The 22616-nt window shown below is 52.0% G+C and overlaps 1 protein-coding gene across 1 annotated transcript in view; it reads right to left on the bottom strand.

Moving 5' to 3' along the window:
* LOC137380985 (kazal-type serine protease inhibitor domain-containing protein 1-like) overlaps window positions 1–15957 on the bottom strand; it is a 47426-nt gene extending 31469 nt beyond the window's left edge. The window contains exons 1-2 of the mRNA XM_068053405.1: window positions 15751–15957; window positions 2164–2749 (exon numbers count right to left, since the gene is read on the bottom strand). Of these exons, the coding sequence (XP_067909506.1) occupies window positions 2164–2653 (490 nt within the window). The 5' untranslated portion in view covers window positions 2654–2749; window positions 15751–15957. The remainder of the gene's footprint in view (window positions 1–2163; window positions 2750–15750) is intronic.
* Between the last annotated feature and the right edge of the window lie 6659 nt (window positions 15958–22616).

The following is a 22616-nucleotide window of genomic DNA, read 5'->3' as shown; positions in this document are numbered from 1 at the left end:
GCCATTGTAAATTGCCCCTAGTGTAGGTAGGTGGTAGGAGAATGGTGGGGATGTGGTGTAGAATATGGGGTTAATGTAGGATTAGTATAAATGGGTGGTTGTTGGTCGGCACAGACCCGATGGGCTGAAGGGCCTGTTTCAGTGCTGTATCTCTAAATAAATATCACACAGTGGTTTGGTGACCCAATGTAAACAAACCCGCCCCAAAACCCACATTCAACCATTGCAGAGCCTCCGAGACCCCGAACCCCTTTGCAGAGCCCCCGAGACCCTGACCTCCCTTTGCAGAGCCCCCGAGACCCTGACCTCCCTTTGCAGAGCCCCCGAGACCCCGAACCCCTTTGCAGAGCCCCCGAGACCCCGAACCCCTTTGCAGAGCCCCCGAGACCCTGACCTCCCTTTGCAGAGCCTCCGAGACCCCGAACCCCTTTGCAGAGCCCCCGAGACCCTGACCTCCCTTTGCAGAGCCCCCGAGACCCCGAACCCCTTTGCAGAGCCCCCGAGACCCCGAACCCCTTTGCAGAGCCCCCGAGACCCTGACCTCCCTTTGCAGAGCCCCCGAGACCCCGAACCGCTTTGCAGAGCCCGAGACCCTGACCTCCCTTTGCAGAGCCCCCCGAGACCCCGAACCCCTTTGCAGAGCCCCCGAGACCCTGACCTCCCTTTGCAGAGCCCCCGAGACCCCGAACCCCTTTGCAGAGCCCGAGACCCTGACCTCCCTTTGCAGAGCCCCCGAGACCCCGAACTCCTTTGCAGAGCCCCCGAGGCCCCGAACCCCTTTGCAAAGCCCCCGAGGCCCCGAACTCCTTTGCAGAGCCCCCGAGACCCCGAACTCCTTTGCAGAGCCCCCGAGACCCCGAACTCCTTTGCAGAGCCCGAGACCCCAAACCCCTTTGCAGAGCCCCCGAGACCCCAAACCCCTTTGCAGAGCCCCCGAGACCCCGAATCCCTTTGCAGAGCCCCCGAGACCCCGAACCCCTTTGCAGAGCCCCCGAGACCCCGAACCCCTTTGCAGAGCCCCCGAGGCCCCGAACTCCTTTGCAGAGCCCCCGAGACCCCGAACCCCTTTGCAGAGCCCCCGAGACCCCAAACCCCTTTGCAGAGCCCCCGAGACCCCAAACTCCTTTGCAGAGCCCCCGAGACCCCGAATCCCTTTGCAGAGCCCCCGAGACCCTGACCTCCCTTTGCAGAGCCCCCGAGACCCCAAACCCCTTTGCAGAGCCCCTGAGACCCTGAACTCCCTTTGCAGAGCCCCCGAGACCCCGAACCCCTTTGCAGAGCCCCTGAGACCCTGAACTCCCTTTGCAGAGCCCCCGAGACCCTGAACTCCCTTTGCAGAGCCCCCGAGACCCTGACCTCCCTTTGCAGAGCCCCCGAGACCCCGAACCCTTTTGCAGAGCTCCCGAGACCCCGAACCCCTTTGCAGAGCCCCCAAGACCCTGACCTCCCTTTGCAGAGCCCCCAAGACCCTGACCTCCCTTTGCAGAGCCCCCGAGACCCCGAACCTCTTTGCAGAGCCCCCAAGACCCTGACCTCCCTTTGCAGAGCCCCCGAGACCCCGAACCCTTTTGCAGAGCTCCCGAGACCCCGAAACCCTTTGCAGAACATACAGCAATACAGTCTGACAATGGCCTCAGAACCCCTTCTTCCCCGAGGCAGTAATGCTCAGGGCTGCCTCCCATCCCGGCACTGAAACCTCTCGCCTTGGTCCCACCAGGTTTTAACGGTCATGAACCTAGAGGCACGTGAGTGCTGCCCGCCGTCCACTAAATCACAATCCAACCATTAAATAGAGGATAATCAGATATAAATACATTAAAAGCAACTGCTCAGCAATTTAAAATAACTTGCCATCACACTGGGGAGGTAATGCCGCCTTGGTGCCTTCCTGTCGCTGACAAACATCCGACGCCGTATTTCCAGGTAGCTGATTCCGATGCGATTCTCCGCTGCCCCATGCCATCATTCCCGCCTTGAGCCGCTGCATTACATTCTACCCTGAGACTGCAGTGGGCCAAGGACCATGAACATACTGTGGGTGTGACCCTTATTGCCATGCTCAGACACTTCCCTTCCCGCTCCAGTACACACTAATTCCCCCTCCCGTCCTCTCCCCCGGTGTAAGCACCTTCACCCCTAAGCCCACCCTGCCCCCATTCTTACCTCCTTCACAGGGTCCCTCGTGTACCAGGGTAATGTTGAATGTCATGTTGCCATTGGAAGCCTCTTGGAACTTGCAGATCTGTGGGTAGGTCTTCCCATTGGAGCCACACACGGCCTGGTTGGACTGACACATGCACCGTGGTTCGGGAACCTCCCCATGTCTCAGATCCCCCAGGTCCAGCCTACACTCCAGCCTCGCTCCACACCGACCATAGAAATAGTTGCCATTGTCCAGGTCACATATTTGCCCCTCGATGTTGCCACACTCCCAGCAGCAGTCGCAGGAGTCCCTCACCATGCCAGCGAGGCATTGCTGGGGAGTGAGGCACTGGTCTAACTCACAGGGAGGGCACCTAGGTCCTTCCTCCAACAGCCGCTGCCACCCTTTGTGAACATAGTCGAAGGAGTCCACAGCAGCCCACACTGTCCCGAGCACAGCGAGCGGGAGAATCAGACTACAGAGAGAGGACAGACTGCCTGGTCTCATCATTACTGCCTCCCTATAACCCTTGAGCCAATCTCATTCCCCAATATCTTGCTGGATTTTGCTTGATAGTTGCTGCTCCTTCACACCGGTTTCATTTTCCTGAAAAACAACCAGGAAACAAACATTTAGAACCTGTAAAGCTTACAGGGTCATCCGTAATGACAGGTAAACTCAACCCACCCACCTTTTCCTATATCCCTTAGACCGATTAGATTCGGGGGTGAATGAGATGATGGGTAACAACAGTCCCCTCCCCTAATGTATGAGCCCTTGCACATACAGGCTATCTTCAGCAGAGGTCATTGGATGAAGATCTGCTGCAGGTAGCTCATTCTAAACTGTCCCATCAAACACTCCCAGGACAGGTACAGCACAGCGGCCGGGAGGAGGATCTCCTCGTCGGTCTGCTCCTGGGCCTGGCCATGGTGACAATTCACAGGTCCAGGTTGCGGGCCGTCGGGGGTTCCGTCCTCCCCGATTGCCTGCCCCTCTTCTGCGGTTACGTTTGCGCCCGGGTGTCCCTGGAGAAGGAGCATGCGGTGTCCGCCGGTACGCTTGAGGCCTTCCGCGACCGGTGGGCACCGCAGGGACTGGAGTGCATCATTGACACCGAGAATGGCATTTTAACTTGAGTTTTTTTGTTTATTTATCTGGTTTTAATAAAGTTATTTTAAAACTGTAAATATGTATATAAAGGGGGCCTGAGGAATAAAGGCCCCCTCGACGTGAAAAATATAAAAGGGGCCTGGCGTATAAAGGCCACCTTATATAAAAAAAAGAAAACAAAAAAAAAACGGGGTTGGCTGCTGGCGAAGTGGAGTATTGACTGCTGATTGCAGCAACGAGCCTCAGCTGAGAGTGCTGGTGGCAGTTGGAGGTTGCAGAGGTGGAGAGAGGAGCTACAGTGAGCAAGGGAGAGCAGCTACAAACAAGCAGAGGAAAACTCCAACAACAATCACCTTTAAAAGAGAAGAAAGCGACATTCTTTTTTGTTGGAAACAAGGCTTTGTCTGGAGGTGGGTGCTGAACACCAGTAATTTACTTTGGACTGTTGGGGGAGGAACAAGTGGCTGGAACAACAAGGGGTGGGGCTGCCAATTCAACAGTAATCTGTGCTGCTGCAAAAGCACACAGGAAAGCTCCCTCCCCACCCCAATTGCCAAGCCTGGGTCAGCTGAAGCTGCCCGGCTAAACAGACGGAAGGGGATAGATAGTGCCTGGGCAGCTTCAGCTGACCCAGGTGAAGACGACTCCCCCAACCAGAAGACCGGAAGACCAAGTGCAAAGACTGTTTTAAGTGTACTGTGAGCACCACCTCCAGAAAGCAAGTCATCCCTTCCAGCCTGTCTTTACCTCTCCTCTATTACCTCAACCTCTCCCCTAACCTGTTGTTTGTTTGTTTTTAATACATATTCAATATTTTCTGTGAATCTCTGATATTTAGTGTGCAAGCCCACAATTTGGGGTGGGTTTAGCTCTTAGACCCATGGCAAGCCCTTCATCACCGGTGGCGGGGCCCTCTACTACCTATGCAGCTGCAGCTTCTGTGGCTGCCCACGTGGTCCCGTCACCCTTTAAATTGCTAACATCCAGCCATGGGGTGAAGAGCTATCCCCACCCCAACATGTCTATTGAGGCCTGCGTAAAGGCAATGGCCGAGGTTTTCGGCCCCTCGGCCATTGTTGCGGCCTCAAAGATGTATGGGAAGGCTGTGTTCTTTTTGAGGACCGAGCGGGCGGTGTCCCTGGCCCTGAGTAAGGGGCTCGCTGTGGGGGGGACCTTCCTGTCAGAGGACCTTCTGGGGGCCACTGTGCAGCGGATAATGCTACCCAACGTCCCACCCTTCATTCCCAGTGAGCTCCTCCTCCCCCACCTGCACCAGATGGGGGAGGTGAAGTCGGGTATCACCCCAGGCCAGCTTGGTCTTCGGGAACACAGCCTCCAACATGTCTACTCCTTCCGCCGCCAGTTATTTCTGCAGCTGGCGCGGGAGGAGGACTCGGAAGGCCAATTTAATGTGGAGTTCCAGGGGACGGCCTACTGCGTCTTTTGGACCTCGGATGGGGCGCGGTGCCACGTCTGCAAGGGGTGGGGCATGTTCGTAAGAACTGCCCCAACCGCCCGGTCGCCAGCTCCACCTCGGCGGCCCAGGGTGTTTCCATAGCACCTCCTCCCACTCCCCCCACATATCCAACAGACACCGCTCAGTCGGTTCCGGAGGCTGTGGTTTTCACAGCCTCCAGCGGGGAGGGGAGTGTCCGTCCGAGTGAAAGGAAGACACGGAAGAAAAAGAAACATGAAGAGGCGCGTCCCCTGGACACATTGAAACAACCCAAGCCTGAGCTCAGCCCAAAGCCCGTTCTCACGGAATCCACCTGTCCCAGGGCTCGGCTCAGGCCCAGGGTGACTAAAAAAAAAGGAGGGTGCGGAGACCTCTGATGACATGGAGGTCTCTGAGCCTCTGCGCCCCAGTGGGAAAAAGAGGAGAAGGCACCCCTCTACAGAGGTAACAAGGGGCCCTGAGGCGCAGGGCCCATCTGTTGGAGGGGAGCTGTCTCCTGTTTCGGGTCCCCAGGTTTCGCCTACCGCCACCACCGAGGCTACAAAGTCCGGGCAGGAGCTCCCTATTCCTCAGGATGGAGAGGAGGGGAAGGCCCCAGTACATGAGGCCCCTCCTGAAGGAGTAAGTGGGGCCCTGCTTGTGGTGGGGGAGCCTGAGGACGCCGCCCATTCTGCCACTGCCACTGGGTCGGGTGCCCTGAGGAGAGGGGAGGGCGAGGCCCTAAAGGGTCGGCCCTCCCAGCCGGAGTCCACCACCAACCAGGAGACACCCGACCCGGTTATAACTGAGAATGCTGCCCTATCTGCTGGGCCTGTGGGTGCTGGCGGAGCGGGAGATGGCCTCCTCTCTCCGCCTCCGGTCTCGGCTCCGGCTGGATTTCCGGAGTCGGGAACTTCTGTCTCCCCTGGACCACTCATTGGCCTGGGGACGGAGGTGGAGGGGGTTCCTGAACTGCTGCCGCCCACAGGCTCCAGTTTCACAGTAGATCCCAGAGAGGACTCCTCCGCCATCGGTCCTGGGGGTGGGATCGTGACGGAGGCAGGATCAGCTGGCGCGGCCGGGAAGTCCACCCCACAGTGTGTGGTGGATGTGTCAGCCGCTGGCGGTGACGACCCGGAGGAGGATGGGGATTCGGTGTGGGGCACGGAGGATAACCTTGATTCCATCGCCAGTGAGGTGGTGGAGTCCCTCGTGCCTCCCACCGAATCTCCTCTCATCCCCACGGCGGAACTCCGGGATTTCCTCGCGGCTTGCAGGGGTTGCCGCAATAAAGTTCAGCTGGTCCTCGGCCGTTGGTCGAATCTGGCGCTGATCATCCAGTCCGTCCGTGCCGCCCTTAAGAAAGCGGGCAAGCGCGCGGGCGTGAAACTGGTTGAGAGGCGCCGTTTTAATGTGTTCCTCAATGGGCTGCTGGGGGAGTGGAGGGCCAGGTGCACTTCCACTCCCTCCTCGCCGTGAGGTGTTGGTGACGGGTTTTAAGTACCTTTGACATGAAGATAACCATAGCCAGCCTCAACATCAACGGCAAGGAGTCAAGGAGCTCGTGCCAGGTCGCTTGCTCCACCTCGCCGTTCGCCTGGGTAGCGTGCCGCTCCACTTTGTGAACGTGTACGTGCCCAGGCCCGGCACGTTGCAAGCGCGCTTCTTTGAAGAAGTGTCCGTTCTCTTGAGCTCCATCGATAGCGGCGAGTGCATCATCCTCGGGAGAGACTTTATCTGCACCCTCGAGGTGGGGGATCGTTCCGGTCCCCAGCGCAGCCAAGCGTCGGTGGAGAAGTTGAGGGGACTGATCAGCTCCCTTAACTTGATGGACGTCTGGCGGAATCTCCATCCCGACTCCAGCGCCTTCACGTGGAGGTCTGGAGGAGGGGGGTCCCGAATCGTCCGCCTGTACTTTTCGCAGGCGTACGTCTCCCGCGTCTCGGCGGCCTCCATGCGGCTGGTGCCGTGCTCGGACCACCGCCTGGTGTGGGCAGAGTTCACTCCGCTCCGCACGCGGGCGGGGTCCGCGTACTGGCACTTTAACAACTGGCTGCTGGAGGACGAGCGATTTCGGGACTCGTTCTGTCGATTCGGGGCCGACTGGAGAAGGAAGCAGGGGGGCTTCCCCTCCTTGAGGCTATGGTGGGATGTGAGCAAGACTCACATCTGCGTCTTCTGTCAGGAGTATGCGAAGGGGTCGACCAAGAGGCGGGAAGCCGAGATTGGGCGCCTTGAGAGGGAGGTGCTCGACTTGGTGTCCCACCTTGGTCATGCCGTCGCGGACCCGGCCCTGTGGCAGGCGTACAAAGAGAAGGGCGCGCTGAGGGACCTACAGCTCGTAGGGTCCCGAGGCGCGTACGTGAGGTCGCAGATCCAGATCCTGGAAGATTTTGACCGCGCCTCACCCTTCTTCTACTCGCTGGAAAAATGGCGGGGGGTCCGTAAGCAGCTCGTTGAGCTGCTGGCCGACGACAGATCCTCCATCACGGATCCGGAGGGAATGGACCTCCTGGTCCGTACTTATTACAGTGTGTTGTTCTCTCCGGATCCGTCCAGCGAGGATGCGCGCAAAGATTTGTGGGAGGACCTGCTGCAGGTCAGCCCGGATGGCGCCGAAGGATTGGAGGCTCCGCTCACGTTGGCGGAGCTGACTGGCGCCCTCCACCAGCTCTCAAGGGGCAAATCCCTAGGGTTGGATGAGTTGACCGTGGAGTTCCTCAGGGCGTTCTGGGACGTCCTGGGGGATGATTACGCGCGGGTCCTGGGGGGAAACCTGGCGACCGGGGAGATGCCCCTCTCGTGGCATAGGGTGGTCATCGTCCTGCTGCCGAAGAGGGGCGATCTCCGCCTGCTTAAAAACTGGCGTCTGGTCTCCCTCCTCAGCACGGATTATAAGAACTTTGCCCGGGCTATGTCTACCCGCCTGGGCTCCGTGCTGGCCCACATGATCCACCCCGACCAGTCCTACACGGTCCCAGGCCAGTCCATCCAGGACAACATCCACCTGGTCCGGGACCTGATCCATCTTTCCCAGAGGACTGGTCAGTCGGTCGCCTTTCTCTCCCTTGATCAGGAGAAGGCGTTCAACAGGGTGGATCACAAATACCTTTTCGGGACTCTGCGCGCTTTCGGACTCAGGCCGCATTTAGTGGCCCGGGTCCGACTTTTATACGCCACCGCAGAGTGTCTAGTCAAGGTTAATGGGTCCTTGATGGCGCCCCTTCGCTTTGGGAGAGGAGTGCGTCAGGGGTGCCCCATGTCCGGCCAACTGTACACCATCTGCGTGGAGCTGTTCCTGTGCCTGCTTCGCAGGAGGTTGATGGGATTGGCTCTGCGCGAGCCGGCCATGCGGGTCATCCTCTCGGCTTATGCCGGAGATGTGCTCCTCGCGGTCACAGATCCCATTGATTTGCGGAGGATGTGCGACTGCCAGCAGACATTTTCTGCCGCGTCCTCCGCAAGGATCAATTGGGAGAAATGTTCCAGACTCCTGGTGGGTCAATGGCGGGTGGACTCCCTGCCGGAGGAGTTGACATCTTTTGCGTGGAGCACCACGCACCTCCTGTATTTGGGAGTCCACCTTAGCCCCGCTGAGGAAGCCTGGCCGGCAAACTGGCAGGAGTTGGAGGTGAAAGTCACCGCTCGGCTGGGGCGCTGGACAGGACTGCTTCAAGTGCTTTCCTACAGGGGCCGAGCGCTGGTCATAAACCAACTGTTGGCCTCCATGTTGTGGTACCGGTTGGTCACTTTGGCCCCGCGCCCTGCATTTGCCACCAAGATCCAGAAGAAACTCGTCAATTTCTTCTGGGGCAAGAGGAAACACTGGGTCTCTGCCGCAGTCCTGAGTCTCCCGATCGAGGAGGCCGACCAGTCACTGGTGTGCGTCCGCACCCAGGGTGCGACTCTCCGTCGTCGGACCCATTAGAAATACCTGTACATCGAGCATCCTCCCAGATGGTGTGCGCTGGCGACGTATTTTTTCCGCCAGTGTCACTGCCTTCGAGACGACACGCATCTCCCGGTGGAGTCCGTTAGCCGCGCCTCTCTGAGGGAGTTGCTTGTCTTTTACCGGGATCTATTCCGAGTCTGGAACATGGTCGCCTCCAGTCAGGGCGCTCCCCTGCTGGTGGAGGAGAGCGCCTCGGCTGTCCGGGCCGCCGACTCCGGTGACGGACCGGCCGGCGGAGGAGTAGCCGAAGCCCCCGGGACGCCCCTCACTGCGGGTGGCGAGGGGACTCGGGAGTGCGGAGCGCTCCCGGCCGAGCTGACTCCCGCTCGGCCGGAACTGCTCATCGGACCCAGGCCCCGAAACCCTCCTCAGGAGCTGGTCCCGCACAACCCGAGCCACCTTTCAGAAATGCCCTCCGTGCCATTCCAATCGGTGCAGAGGGGTTTCCTGTCCGGGCTGCTCCTGCACACACTCCAATTCCTCGCACTTGTCAGCCGGCCGGACGCGCCCTGGCGGTCCGCGTTGCCATCTGGCGGCGAGAGCAAACCCCGATGGAGGTCTCTCTACGAGGGAGTCCTCCAACTTTACATTGGGGACCTGGGGTGGAGGTCCCGTACAATAGACTTTGAAGTCGGTTCATGGACTGCTCCTCATGTTTTGGTTGCACTTCAGTCCCACGCTCCTGATCTTTGGGCACCTGGTGCGGAGGGGCGTGGGCCAGGGGGAGGATCTCCCTGTCAGTCTGCTCCTGGGCCTGGCCAAGGTGGCAATTCACAGGTCCAGGCTGCGGGCCGTCGGGCGGTCCGTCCTCCCCGATTGCCTGCCCCTCTTCTGCGGTTACCTTCGCACCTGGTGTCCCTGGAGAAGGAGCATGCGGTGTCCGCCGGTACGCTTGAGGCCTTCCGCGACTGGTTGGCTCCGCAGGGACTGGAGTGCATCGTCGACGCCGAGAATGGCATTTTAATTTGAGTTTTTTTGGTTTATTTATCTGTTTTTAATTAAGTTATTTTAAAAGTATGTATATAAAGGGGGCCTGAGGAATAAAGGCCCCCTCGACATAAAATATATAAAAGGGGCCTGGGGTATAAAGGTCACCTTAGAGAAAAAAAAACAGGGTTAGATACAGAGTAAACCTTCCTCTACACTGTCCCCCATCAAACACTCCCAGGGCAGGTACATCATGAACATTGAGCTGCAGCACACAACATGACAATCCCATCTGATAGTGAAATGGCTGATATGGATCTCTGTGTCCCCAAGACTAAGGTTAGAAAACGTGCAGGATTCCTGCTTCTGATCTCCATCCTGTGATCCCTGTTTGTGTATGAAAACTGCATGAGGACAGGATTATTCTGGCCGAGCACACCTTCCCTGGAGGAGCAGTCAGCTGACTGTTGATTCACACAAGGGGAATGGCCAATTCTGTGAGGAATCAGCATTCTGACAGGAAGAGAGATACTGCAGCAAAAGGAAATGGTGTTTCATTTACAATCTCCTGGAATCATGCCTAATCCTGCAGGAAATACTGTTGGAATTTGGGACACCGAAGACTGGAAATTGTTTGAGGATCTGGAGCTATACAGCCTGTCAGCAACATTCCTTCCCGCAAAAACCCTCATCAAACTAACACACACTTGAAAAATATCAAAGACAATGATGTCCGTTGCACTCTATAGAGAAAAAACAAATGAACTGGATTCCGACTCCCGGTCACTGTCCTGTAACTCCTGCTACAAAGTAGGAGAGAGAGAATGTGGAAGACAGAAAGAAAGAGAAGGGGACAAAGAAAGGGTCTGGGAGGCATACGAAAGGGAGAGGGACATGTCTGATGTCATTTGTGACCCTGTAAAGAGCTGATTTGGTATTGTGACAGGGGTGGAAACCTGAATGGAAGGATCCAAATATGAATTCTAGGAAAGATGGACACGGATTTGCGAGGTGACAATACATTCAAGAGATTTGAAGAGGAAAGGGAGGTTGGAGATGGGACAATAGTTTGCAAGGCTGGAGACATCAAGGATTCCTTTTTTTTGAGGAGGGATGGGATGATGGCAGATTTGAAGGGGAGGGGACAGAACCTGAGGGGATGAAACTGTTAACAATATTGGCAAACGCGGGAATCAGGAGGGGGAGTTGGATGGTGAGCATTTTAGTGGGAATAGGGTCAAGGGTGCAGGAGTTTAGGCAATGGATGTGATACTCCCAGGGCTGAATTTCCTGCCAACATTCAGAGAGTGAAATTCGTATTTCAAAAAAGAAAACTATCTGTTTTCTCTGCAAATAATTATTTGCTAATGAAGTCACATTCCGGAAATTGCATGTTTCAAATCCACAGTTTCCTGTAATTTTAGAAATAGTTCATAAATTACAGAGTAAAGCAAGCAATCTCTCTCTTTCTACCCTTCCCTCAATGTCTCATTCCCTATTCCTCTTTCTGTCTTGTTCTTGCTTTCTTTTGCTCTCACTCCCTCTCTCATTTTGTCCTTTGTTCTGCTCAGTTTCTCTGCATCTCTCTTGTCCTTCTCATGCTGTCCCTCACTATAGCTCTGTCCTTCTCTCCCTTTATCTGCCCCCTCATTCTTTCTGTTACTGCCCCTCTCCCTGCCCCTATCAGCTTCTGTCTCCTCTCTGTCCTCCTTTCTCACTCAAATGCTTTCTTTCTCTGTCTCTGTCCCTCTACCTTTGTCTCCCTCGCCTGCTGCACTCTCTCTCTCTCTCTCTCTCTGCTGCTGTTTATCCACTCAGTGTCTGCTTCTTTCTTTTCATTTTCATCTCTCTCCCTTCCTAACAGCACTGTTGGTGTACCTACACCCCAGGACTGCAGCGGTTCAAGAAGGCAGCTCACCACCACCTTCTTAAGGGCAATTAGGAATGGGCAATAAATGCTGGCCTGGCCAGCGACGTCCACATCCCATAAACAAATAAAAAAAAAGTCCCATCTTTCTCTACCTCTCTCCATCTGTCACACTGTTTCTGCTTCATTTTATTTTAGAGATACAGCACTGAAACAGGCACTTCAGCCCACCGAGTCTGTGCTGACCATCAACCACTCATTTATACTAATCCTACATTAATCCCATATTCCTACCACATCCCCACAATTCCCCTACCACCTACCTATACTAGGGGCAATTTATAATGGCCAATTTACCTATCAAGCTGCAAGTCTTTGGCTGTGAGAGGAAACCAGAGCACCCGGAGGAAACCCACGCAGACACAGGGAGAACTTACAAACTCCACACAGGCAGTACCCAGAATTGAACCCGGGTCGCTGGAGCTGTGAGGCTGCGGTGCTAACCACTGCACCACTGTGCCTGGTCTCTTGGTCTCTTTGTGATGGTTACCATGTTGTAATTGCCAGTCTTATTTGAGTCCAGTGTGAGTTTTTGTGTGAATTAGAGGCAGGAGGCAGAGGGTGATGGTCGAGGGTTGTTTTTGTGAGTGGAAGCCTGTGACCAGTGGTGTACCACAGGGATCGGTGCTGGGACCCTTGCTGTTTGTAGTGTACATTAATGATTTAGATGTGAATATAGGAGGTATGATCAGTAAGTTTGCAGATGACACAAAAACTGGTGGTGTCATAAATAGTGAGGAGGAAAGCCTTAGATTACAGGACGATATAGATGGGCTGGTAAGATGGGTGGAGCAGTGGCAAATGGAATTTAATCCTGAGAAGTGTGAGGTGATGCATTTTGGGAGGACTAACAAGGCAAGGGAATATACAATGGATGGTAGGACCCTAGCAAGTACAGAGGGTCAGAAGGACCTTGGTGTACTTGTCCATAGATCACTGAAGGCAGCAGCACAGGTAGATAAGGTGGTTAGGAAGGTATATGGGATACTTGCCTTTTTTAGCCGAGGCATAAAATATAAGAGCAGGGAGGTTATGATGGAACTGTATAAAATGCTAGTTAGGCCACAGCTGGAGTACTGTGTACAGTTCTGGTCACCACACTATAGGAAGGATGTGATTGCACTGGATAGGGTGCAGAGGAGTTTCACCAGGATGTTGTCTGGGCTGGAGCAGTTCAGCTATGAAGAGGGACTGGAAAGGCTAGGGTTGTTTTCCTTGGAGCAGAGAAGGCTGAGGGGGGACCTGATTGAGGTATACAAAAGTATGAGGGGCATTGATAGGGTAGATAGGAAGAAACTTTTTCCCTTCGCGGAGAGATCAATAACCAGGGGGCATAGATTTAAGTAAATGCAAAATACTGCGGATGCTGGAAATCTGAAATAAAAACAAGAAATGCTGGAAATACTCAGCAGGTCTGGCAGCATCTGCGGAGAGAGAAGCAGAGTTAATGTTTCAGGTCAGTGACCCTGCTTCAGAATCCTGAACCCTGAGTTCTGATGAAGGGTCACTGACCTGAAACGTTAAGATTAGATTAGATTAGATTAGAGATACAGCACTGAAACAGGCCCTTCGGCCCACCGAGTCTGTGACGACCATCAACCACCCTTTTATACTAATCCTACACTAATCCCATATTCCTACCAAACATCCCCACCTGTCCCTATATTTCCCTACCACCTACCTATACTAGTGACAATTTATAATGGCCAATTTACCTACCAACCTGCAAGTCTTTTGGCTTGTGGGAGGAAACCGGAGCACCCGGAGAAAACCCACGCAGACACAGGGAGAACTTGCAAACTCCACACAGGCAGTACCCAGAATCGAACCCGGGTCCCTGGAGCTGTGAGGCTACAATGCTAACCACTGTGCCACTGTGCCTCTCTCCACAGATGCTGCCAGACCTGCTGAGTATTTCCAGCATTTCTTGTTTTTATTATGGCATAGATTTAAGGTAAGGGGCAGGAGGTTTAGAGGGGATTTGAGGAAAAAAATTTTTTACCCAGAGGGTGGTTGGAATCTGGAACACACTGCCTGAAGGGGTGACAGAGGCAGGAACCCTCACAACATTTAAGAAGTATTTAGATAAGCACTTGAAACGCCATAGCATACAAGGCTACGGGCCAAGTGCAGGAAAATGGGATTAGAATAGATAGGTGTTTGGACATGATGGACCGAAGGGCCTGTTTCTGTGCTGTATAACTCTATGACTTTGCCCCATATCCCTCAATCCTACCTACCCACCTTCTCCCCATATCCCTCAATCCCAACTACTCACTTTCTTAATGTGCTAATTAATCCCTTCCCTTTGCAGACACTCATGTTCTTGCCCTGGATCCATTACCCATTTCCGTCTCTGGTTACTTGTCTACAACCCAATTTCACCTTGGCTGATAAAGATCTGCAACTTCCCTTCCTGCTCCTAACTCCCCCGCTTTTACTCCTGATCCCTGGGATTTAACCTTCCCCCTCAGGGAACATTGTTCCTGGATTAACACTGTCAAGAATAGGAAAGTATGGAATCAGTAAGGGTCATTTTCTAATGAAGCTCGCTCAACCAGCAGTCCCTGTACAGTCTTCCCTTTTCTGAGGCTCCCTGGGGCCTGAGGGAAGTGAGGGGTCACAGCTGCCACATAGTGTTAATGAACGGACAATCGGATGGTACACCTCCCTGAATCCTCCCTTTGGAGGATACACAAGAGGTCAGAGATGGAGGAACACAGAGCACTCGTAGGGTTGTAGGGCTGGAGGAGATTACTGAGATAGGGAGGTCAGGCAGTGTCTGTTATGGAATCAACAGTTCTGAAAGTAATAATACTGAGTTTGATTAATCTAGTAATACTTAAAATAATGTCACCACAACGTCAGCTAACATTACTAATACTGTGCATCATGTTACTGATGCTCAAACTGTTCTAGTAACATTTTGTAAGCAAGGTTCATTTTTGCATCTGAATAAAAAGACTACAGCTTTAAGTTAACCCTTTGATCATCTCTGCATCCTTCCATCTGTTTTTTAAAGCACAGATTGTCTAATAATAACAGTCAGAAACAGACAGGTACTGATGTCATAGTAAATAACTTCTGAAAGATTCCGATAGAGACAGAGACTTGAGCAAGGGACAGACAGTGAGAGACACAGAGTGAGAGAGTGAGAGACAGAGAGAGACAAAGAGTGAGAGAGACAGAGAGTGAGATAGTGAGAGAAACAGGCAGAGAGAGAAACAGAGTGAGATAGTGAGCGAAACAGACAGAGAGAGAGTCAGAGAGTGAGAAACAGACAGACAGAGTGAGAGAGACAGAGAGCGAGAGACAGAGTGAGAGTCAGAAAGAGAGAGTGAGTGAGACACAGTGAGGACAGAGAGAGACAAAGAGTGAGAGAGACAGAGAGTGAGATAGTGAGAGAAACAGGCAGAGAGAGAAACAGAGTGAGATAGTGAGCGAAACAGACAGAGAGAGAGTCAGAGAGTGAGAAACAGACAGACAGAGTGAGAGAGACAGAGAGCGAGAGACAGAGTGAGAGTCAGAAAGAGAGAGTGAGTGAGACACAGTGAGGACAGAGAGAGACAAAGAGTGAGAGAGACAGAGAGTGAGATAGTGAGAGAAACAGACAGAGAGAGAGACAGAGAGTGAGATAGTGAGTGAAACAGACAGAGAGAGTCAGACAGAGAGAGAGTCAGAGAGTGAGGGACAGAGAGAGAGTCAGAAAGAGAGAGTGAGTGAGACACAGTGAGGACAGAGAGACAGACAGAGTGAGACAGAGTGAGAGAGTCAGAGAGTGAGAGACAGAGTGAGAGTCAGAAAGAGAGAGTGAGTGAGACACAGTGAGGACAGAGAGTGAGACAGCAAGAGAAACAGAGAGAGTGAGAAAGACAGATAGAGAGAGATAGGTTGCAGCTGAAGTGAGGCATTTGCAGCAAACGTCTGTGTTGCATAGGAGAAGATCTCGGAGACTTGGGAACTTGAGAAGCAGCATATTGGAGAGCAGGTGAATGAGGACACTGTAAACTGTGTGTATGTGTCTATGTCTCTGTCACTCCCTATCCCTGTGTCTCTCTGTGCCCCTGTGCTATCTCTCTGGCTGAACAGAATAGAGCAGCTAGAGAGGATTGAGCTGAGCTGACCCTGTCACCCAGCCGCCAACACAGTTACAGATTCTACAGAAACCCAGCGAACAGAGTAACTGAAAGCTCAGAGAGAAGCAGCAGCTCCCTATGCAGCAGGATTTAACCTGATTCAGCCCCATTGCTTACCTTCACCCTGTCACAATGGATTTGCTGCGATTTCCACCTCTCTGGCAGTGAGAGGAGAGCCGGATTTATCTGCTTCTCCTTAACAACCTGTACCAGTAGCTCATTAAATGCACTTTGTGTGTGTGGCTCCTCGGCAGCTCTGCTACAGGGTCAATCCTACACTCCTGTATCTCAGCACACTCTGCAACGCCAAGTGAAATGTGACTCCCGCCCCTGACTCCAACACTCGCTCTTTAACACTTAAGTAGGAAACCACATGTCCTTTAAACCTTTACCTCTCAGAGCATCAGGAAGCAGAGAAATACACATTTCAGGGATCACTCTCCCTCAACTACTTCTCTGTCTCTCTCTCTTTATAACACTAACTCTCTCTATCTCTCTCACTAACTCTATCTCCCTCTCTATCTCTCTGCCTCTGTCTCTCTCACTAACTCTCTATCTCCCTCTCTATCTCTCTGCCTCTGTCTCTCTCACTAACTCTCTATCTCCTTCTCTATCTCTCTGTCTCCGTCTCTATCACTAACTCTATTTTCCTCTTTATCTCTCTGTCTCTGTCACTAACTCTCTCTAGCTTCCTCTCTATCTCTGTCTATTTCTCGCTCTCTCTAACTCTCTCTATCTCTCTCTCTATCTCTATTTTTCTGTCTCTATCACCAACTCTCTCTATCTCCCTCTCCATCTCAGTCTATTTCTCTCTCTCTCACTAACTCTGTCTATCTCTCTATATCTATCTCTCTGTCTCTATCACTAACTCTCTCTATCTCTGTCTGTTTCTCTGTCCCTAACACTCTCTCTATCTCCCTTTCTATTCTTTCTATCTTTCTGCCTCTAACACAAACTATATCTCCAACATTCAATCACTTTATCCCTTCTTTCTCTATCTCTCTTTCTATCTCTACCTCTTTATCACTCCTTTTCTTGCTTAATCTTTCACTATCTCTCTGGGTATCCCAGTTTCTTAATTATGTTCTCTCTCAGTTTTGTACTCTTTTTTTTTTTCTTTCTGTTACTCTCTATCATGTCCTCCCTTTGTCTCTCTTCATTTTCCTCTCCTTGTCTCTGTCTATCCTGCTATCATATTATTTATCTTCGCCTCTATTTTTAATCTATCTGCCTCTCCTCAATATATTTGTAATATGGTAAAAAATCTTCACACATTTCCTCTCAACCTTTTCTATAATAACTTCTGCTATTTATATTCAGAATGGAGAGAGCCTATGTAAAGTGTCACATTGTAATTACACCCTCCCACCAGTGGCGTTGCTGTATTCATTACCCAGTGCATGCAAATTGCACTGGAATCCCAGTGGATTTTCCTCCCATCTCCCCAGCTTCCCGGGGCTGTCATGGGGAAAGTGCTGAGAGGTCTTTTTGATTCATTCAAGTGCAAATTAAATCGATTTCTTTCAGAAAATAGCATTTTGAGATCCAATATATGAGTAATTTGAAACATAACGTGTGGTGAGTGGGATGTGTTAAGGAGGAACAGATGAGTTGGATCAATAGTTGCGAAATCTCACCACCACTGAGGGTTTTCCGCAACGCATGTTTGTAAGGGAACGTGTTATAAGGAGAAAGACAGACTTGCATTTCTATAGCGCCTTTCACAACCTCAGGACATCCTAAAGTGCTTTACAGCCAATAAAGTACTTTTGAAGTGTAGTCACTGTTTTATTGTGCAACAGTGCAGCACTCCCTCAGTACTGACCCTCTGACAGTGCAGCACTCCCTCAGTACTGACCCTCTGACAGTGCAGCACTCCCTCAGTACTAACCCTCTGACAGTGCAGCACTCCCTCACTACTGACCCTCTGACAGTGCGGCACTCCCTCAGTACTGACCCTCCGACAGTGCAGCACTCCCTCTGCACTGACCCTCCGACAGTGCAGCACTCCCTCAGTATTGACCCTCTGACAGTGCAGCACTCCCTCAGTACTGCCTCTCCGACAGTGCAGCATTCCCTCACTACTGACCCTCTGACAGTGCAGCACTCCCTCACTACTGACCCTCTGACAGTGCAGCACTCCCTCAGTATTGCCCCTCCGACAGTGCAGCACTCCCTCACTACTGACCCTCTGACAGTGCGGCACTCCCCCAGTACTGACCCTCCGACAGTGCAGCACTCCCTCTGCACTGACCCTCCGACAGTGCAGCACTCCCTCAGTATTGACCCTCTGACAGTGCAGCACTCCCTCTGCACTGACCCTCCGACAGTGCGGCACTCCCTCAGTACTGACCCTCTGACAGTGCGGCACTCCCTCAGTACTGACCCTCTGACAGTGCAGCACTCCCTCAGTACTGACCCTCCGACAGTGCAGCACTCTCTCAGTACTGCCCCTCCGACAGTGCGGCACTCCCTCAGTACTGACCCTCCGACAGTGCGGCACTCCCTCAGTACTGACCCTCCGACATTGCAGCACTCCCTCAGTACTGACCCTCCGACAGTGCGGCACTCCCTCAATACTGACCCTCCGACATTGCAGCACTTCCTCAGTACTGACCCTCCGACATTGCAGCACTCCCTCAGTACTGACGCTCGTTTGCTGCAGACTTTCTCTCCAGTCCTTACTTTGGGAATAACGATAGATGGGAATGCAGATCTCAAGTTTAGTTTGAATGAAGAAGTCCTTTCAGACCATTTGATCTCACCTTCCCCAACCCCGACCCCAATGCCTCCCCATTACACCATCCGGCTGTTTCCTAATTAAGCCCAGTGTCCTGACCCCCACCCCCTTCCTGACCCCCACCCCCTTCCTGATGACCATCCCAGCTGGTTCTCACTCTGTTTGTAAAGAAAGATTTCCTGATATCTCTCCTACACTTGCCCTTCACTCCCTGACCCTATGCCCTCTTGTTGAGTTAACTTGATCTCTTTAAGGAAGTCATGTCCCTCTACAGCATCCAATCAATCAGTCACGTCCTGTCCCTATGCTGTTATACATCATGCATGCCAATGGTTTTTGTTACCTTTAATTTGTGTCCTGCCCAGTTTACACTCACTGTTTAGTGTTTACCAGTCCCTATTCAGCTTATCCCCATTCACTGCTTCTCAACTGGTATCCGAGTGATGTCAGCCTCGATGAAGATGAACTACTTTCTGACATTGCTCTAAAGCTCTCAACTCCACTATTCTCCTGGCTCTCTGACACTCATTGCTCTTTAATGTAATGGGCAGTTTGTTACTTCACTACTGACAGATCAACAAAGCAAACATGATGTCTCTGTCTTCCTGTTTGTCTCCCACACTTTCTTTGTCCATCAAACTTTCTCTCTGCCGCTCTCCTTTTATTTATCTATTTCTCTCCATCTCTCCTGTTCTGAATCCTTCTCTCTCTGTTTGGCTCTATTACTCTTCTCGTCTCTGTTTCACAATGTTTCTCAGTGTCTCTTTCTCCCTGTGTATCTATCACTCTGACTCTCCATCAATCACTCTCTCTCTCACTAGTGTTATCTAATGTTGACTTTCTCTGTCTCTGTCTTTCAGACTCACTGTCTCTCTATGTTTCATTTTCTGTATTCTTCCATCTCTCTTCCTCACTCCTTCCCCTCTTTCTGTCTTACACTCTCTCCCCCTGCCTTTTCTCTCATCCTTTCTCCATCCTCCTCTCTCCACTGCAAAGAACTGTCGCATCAAACACTCCCAGGACAGGTACAGCACAGGGTTAGATACAGAGTAAAGCTCCCTCTACACTGTCCCCATCAAACACTCCCAGCACAGGTACAGCATAGGGTTAGATACAGAGTAAAGTTCCCTCTACACTGTCCCATCAAACACTCCCAGCACAGGTACAGCACGGGGTTAGATACAGAGTAAAGCTCCCTCTAGACTGTCCCCATCAAACACTCGCAGGACAGGTAAAGCATGGGGTTAGATACAGAGTAAAGCTCCCTCTACACTGTCCTCATCAAACACTCCCAGCACAGGTACAGCATGGGGTTAGATACAGAGTAAAGCTCCCTCTACACTGTCCCCATCAAACACTCCCAGGACAGGTACAGCACGGGGTTAGATACAGAGTAAAGCTCCCTCTACACTGTCCCCATCAAACACCCCCCCAGGACAGGTACAGCACGGGGTTAGATACAGAGTAAAGCTGTGATGGAAAATCGGTATAATAGGCTTAATTAGGTAGCATTTAGATATAGTTTATATATTATACCTTTTAGAATTAAATATTGAATAAATTATCAGTATTCAGGACTCACTGAAATTCCCCTTTAAGAAAGTAGAACTAAATATTTCAAGCTCCCTGTTAGAATAGAATTTCTGTTGCCAGGGAATTGGAAGATAAACACACACATTGAAACATCCTGTGTGACATCAGTAAGAGGTAGCAATAAACTTAATTAGTTTATGGGGTAAAACAAGAAATGCTGGAAATACTCAGCAGGTCAGGCAGCATCTGTGGAGAGAGAAGCAGAGTTAATGTTTCAGGTCAGTGACCTTTCATCAGAATTGGCAAAGGATAGAAATGTAATAAGTTTTAAGCAAATAAACCGGTGGGGGTGGGGCAAGAGATAACAAAAGAGGTGTTGATAGGACAGGGTCACAGAGAATAACTGACCAGAAGGTCATGGAACAAAGGCAAATGGTATGTTAATGGTGTGCTGAAAGACAAAGCATTAGTACAGAGAGGGTGTTAATGGACAGAAAAATGAACAGCCCTGGCCCAAAGCACAAACATGATAAAAAACAGTGGGTAGGCACATGGTAAAAAAAAATGGTGATGAAACAAACCAAAATAAAATAAAAAGAAAAACAAAAAAAGAAAAAATAACTGAAAATAAAAAGGGGGGGACCCGTCATGCTCTGAAATTATTGAACTCAATGTTCAGTCCGGCAGGCTGTAGTGTGCCGATTGGGTAAATGAGATGCTGTTCCTCGAGCTTGCGTTGATGTTCACTGGAACACTGCAGCAATCCCAGGACAGAGATGTGGGCATGAGAGCAGGGGGGAGTGTTGAAATGGCAAGCAACCGGAAGCTCAGGGTCCTGCTTGCGGACTGAACGGAGTTGTTCCGCAAAGCGGTCACCCAGTCTGCGCTTGGTCTCCCCAATGTAGAGACCACATTGTGAGCAGCGAATACAGTATACTACATTGAAAGAAGTACAAGTAAATCGCTGCTTCACCTGAAAGGAGTGTTTGGGGCCTGGGATAGGGACGAGAGAGGAGGTAAATGGGCAGGTATTACACCTCCTGCGATTGCAGGGGAAGGTGCCATGGGAAGGGGACGAGGTGGTGGGGGTAGTGGAGGAGTGGACCAGGATGTCACGGAGGGAATGATCCCTTCGGAATGCTGACAGGGGAGGGGAGGGGAAGATGTGTTTGGTAGTGGCATCACACTGGAGGTGGCGGAAATGGCGGAGGATGATCCTTTGGATCTGGAGGCTGGTGGAGTGGAAAGTGAGGACAAGGGGAACCCTGTCGCAGTTCTGGGAGGGAGGGGAAGGGGTGAGGGTAGAGGTGCGGGTAATGGGCCGGACACAGTTGAGAGCCCCATCAACCACAGTTGGGGGGGATCCTCGGTTGAGGAAAAAGGAAGACATATCAGAAGCACTGTCATGGAAGGTAGCATCATCCGAGCAGATGCGTCGGAGACGGAGAAACTGGGAGAATGGAATGGAATTGTTGAAGAAGTTCTGCTCTTCTCTCCGATGGGATTTCCGTTTGTCTCTTTTACCTTGTTCACCTTCATTGCTTTCTAGTTCCCTCCTGGTGTTTGATAAAGTGTCTACCAAAAAACTTGCAGTTAATAGGTAAATTGGCCATTATAAATTGCCCCTAGTATAGGTAGGTGGTAGGGGAATATAGGGACAGGTGGGGATGTTGTAGGAATATGGGATTAGTGTAGGATTAGTATAAATGGGTGGTTGATGGTCGGTACAGACTCGGTGGGCCGAAGGGCCTGTTTCAGTGCTGTATCTCAAAATAAAAAAAAATAAAAAAATAAAATAAAAACTCGTTTTCACAGCCACATCTCCTTCCTCAGTGACTGTCTCCAGCTCCGACTTACTCCACGTGGATTCCAACTGCAGTTTCATCCTTCGTGTTTTGAATCCACCCAGGATTATAGGCATCTCCGAGAAATACAACGTTCCTCAGATTGCTGTTATCGCCAGAGCCTGAGTTCCACACTCAGTGCTATGTGTCGCCACAGGTAGACACTGGAACTCTCTCTCCAGAAGCACCACCTCACCTTATCTCAAAGCTCTTCCACTCCGCAGTTTCATTTCATCCTTCATCTTACCCGACGCATCTGCCATCGTTTACATCAACCTGAGATGGCAAATGTCTCATCCAAAAGACAACACCTCCAACACTGCAGCACTCCCTCAGTACTGACCCACTGACAGTGCAGCACTCCCTCAGTACTGACACTCCAACAGTGCAGCACTCCCTCAGTACTGACCCTCTGACAGTGCAGCACTCACTCAGTACTGACCCTCTGACAGTGCAGCGCTCCCTCAGTACTGGCCCTCCGACAGTGCAGCACTCCCTCAGTACTGACCCTCCGACAGTGCGGCACTCCCTCAGTACTGACCCTCTGACAGTGCAGCACTCCCTCAGTACTGGCCCTCCGGCAGTGCAGCACTCCCTCAGTACTGACCCTCCGACAGTGCAGCACTCCCTCAGTACTGACCCTCCGACAGTGCAGCACTCCCTCAGTACTGACCCTCAGTGCGGCACTCCCTCAGTACTGACCCTCTGACAGTGCGGCACTCCCTCAGTACTGACCCTCCGACAGTGCGGCACTCCCTCAGTACTGACCCTCCGGCAGTGCAGCACTCCCTCAGTACTGACCCTCCGACAGTGCAGCACTCCCTCAGTACTGACCCTCCGACAGTGCAGCACTCCCTCAGTACTGA

The sequence above is a fragment of the Heterodontus francisci genome, chromosome 20 (assembly GCF_036365525.1).
Source record: "Heterodontus francisci isolate sHetFra1 chromosome 20, sHetFra1.hap1, whole genome shotgun sequence".
Taxonomy (NCBI): Eukaryota; Metazoa; Chordata; class Chondrichthyes; order Heterodontiformes; family Heterodontidae; genus Heterodontus; species Heterodontus francisci.
This window is presented reverse-complemented; position numbering and strand designations above follow the sequence as displayed.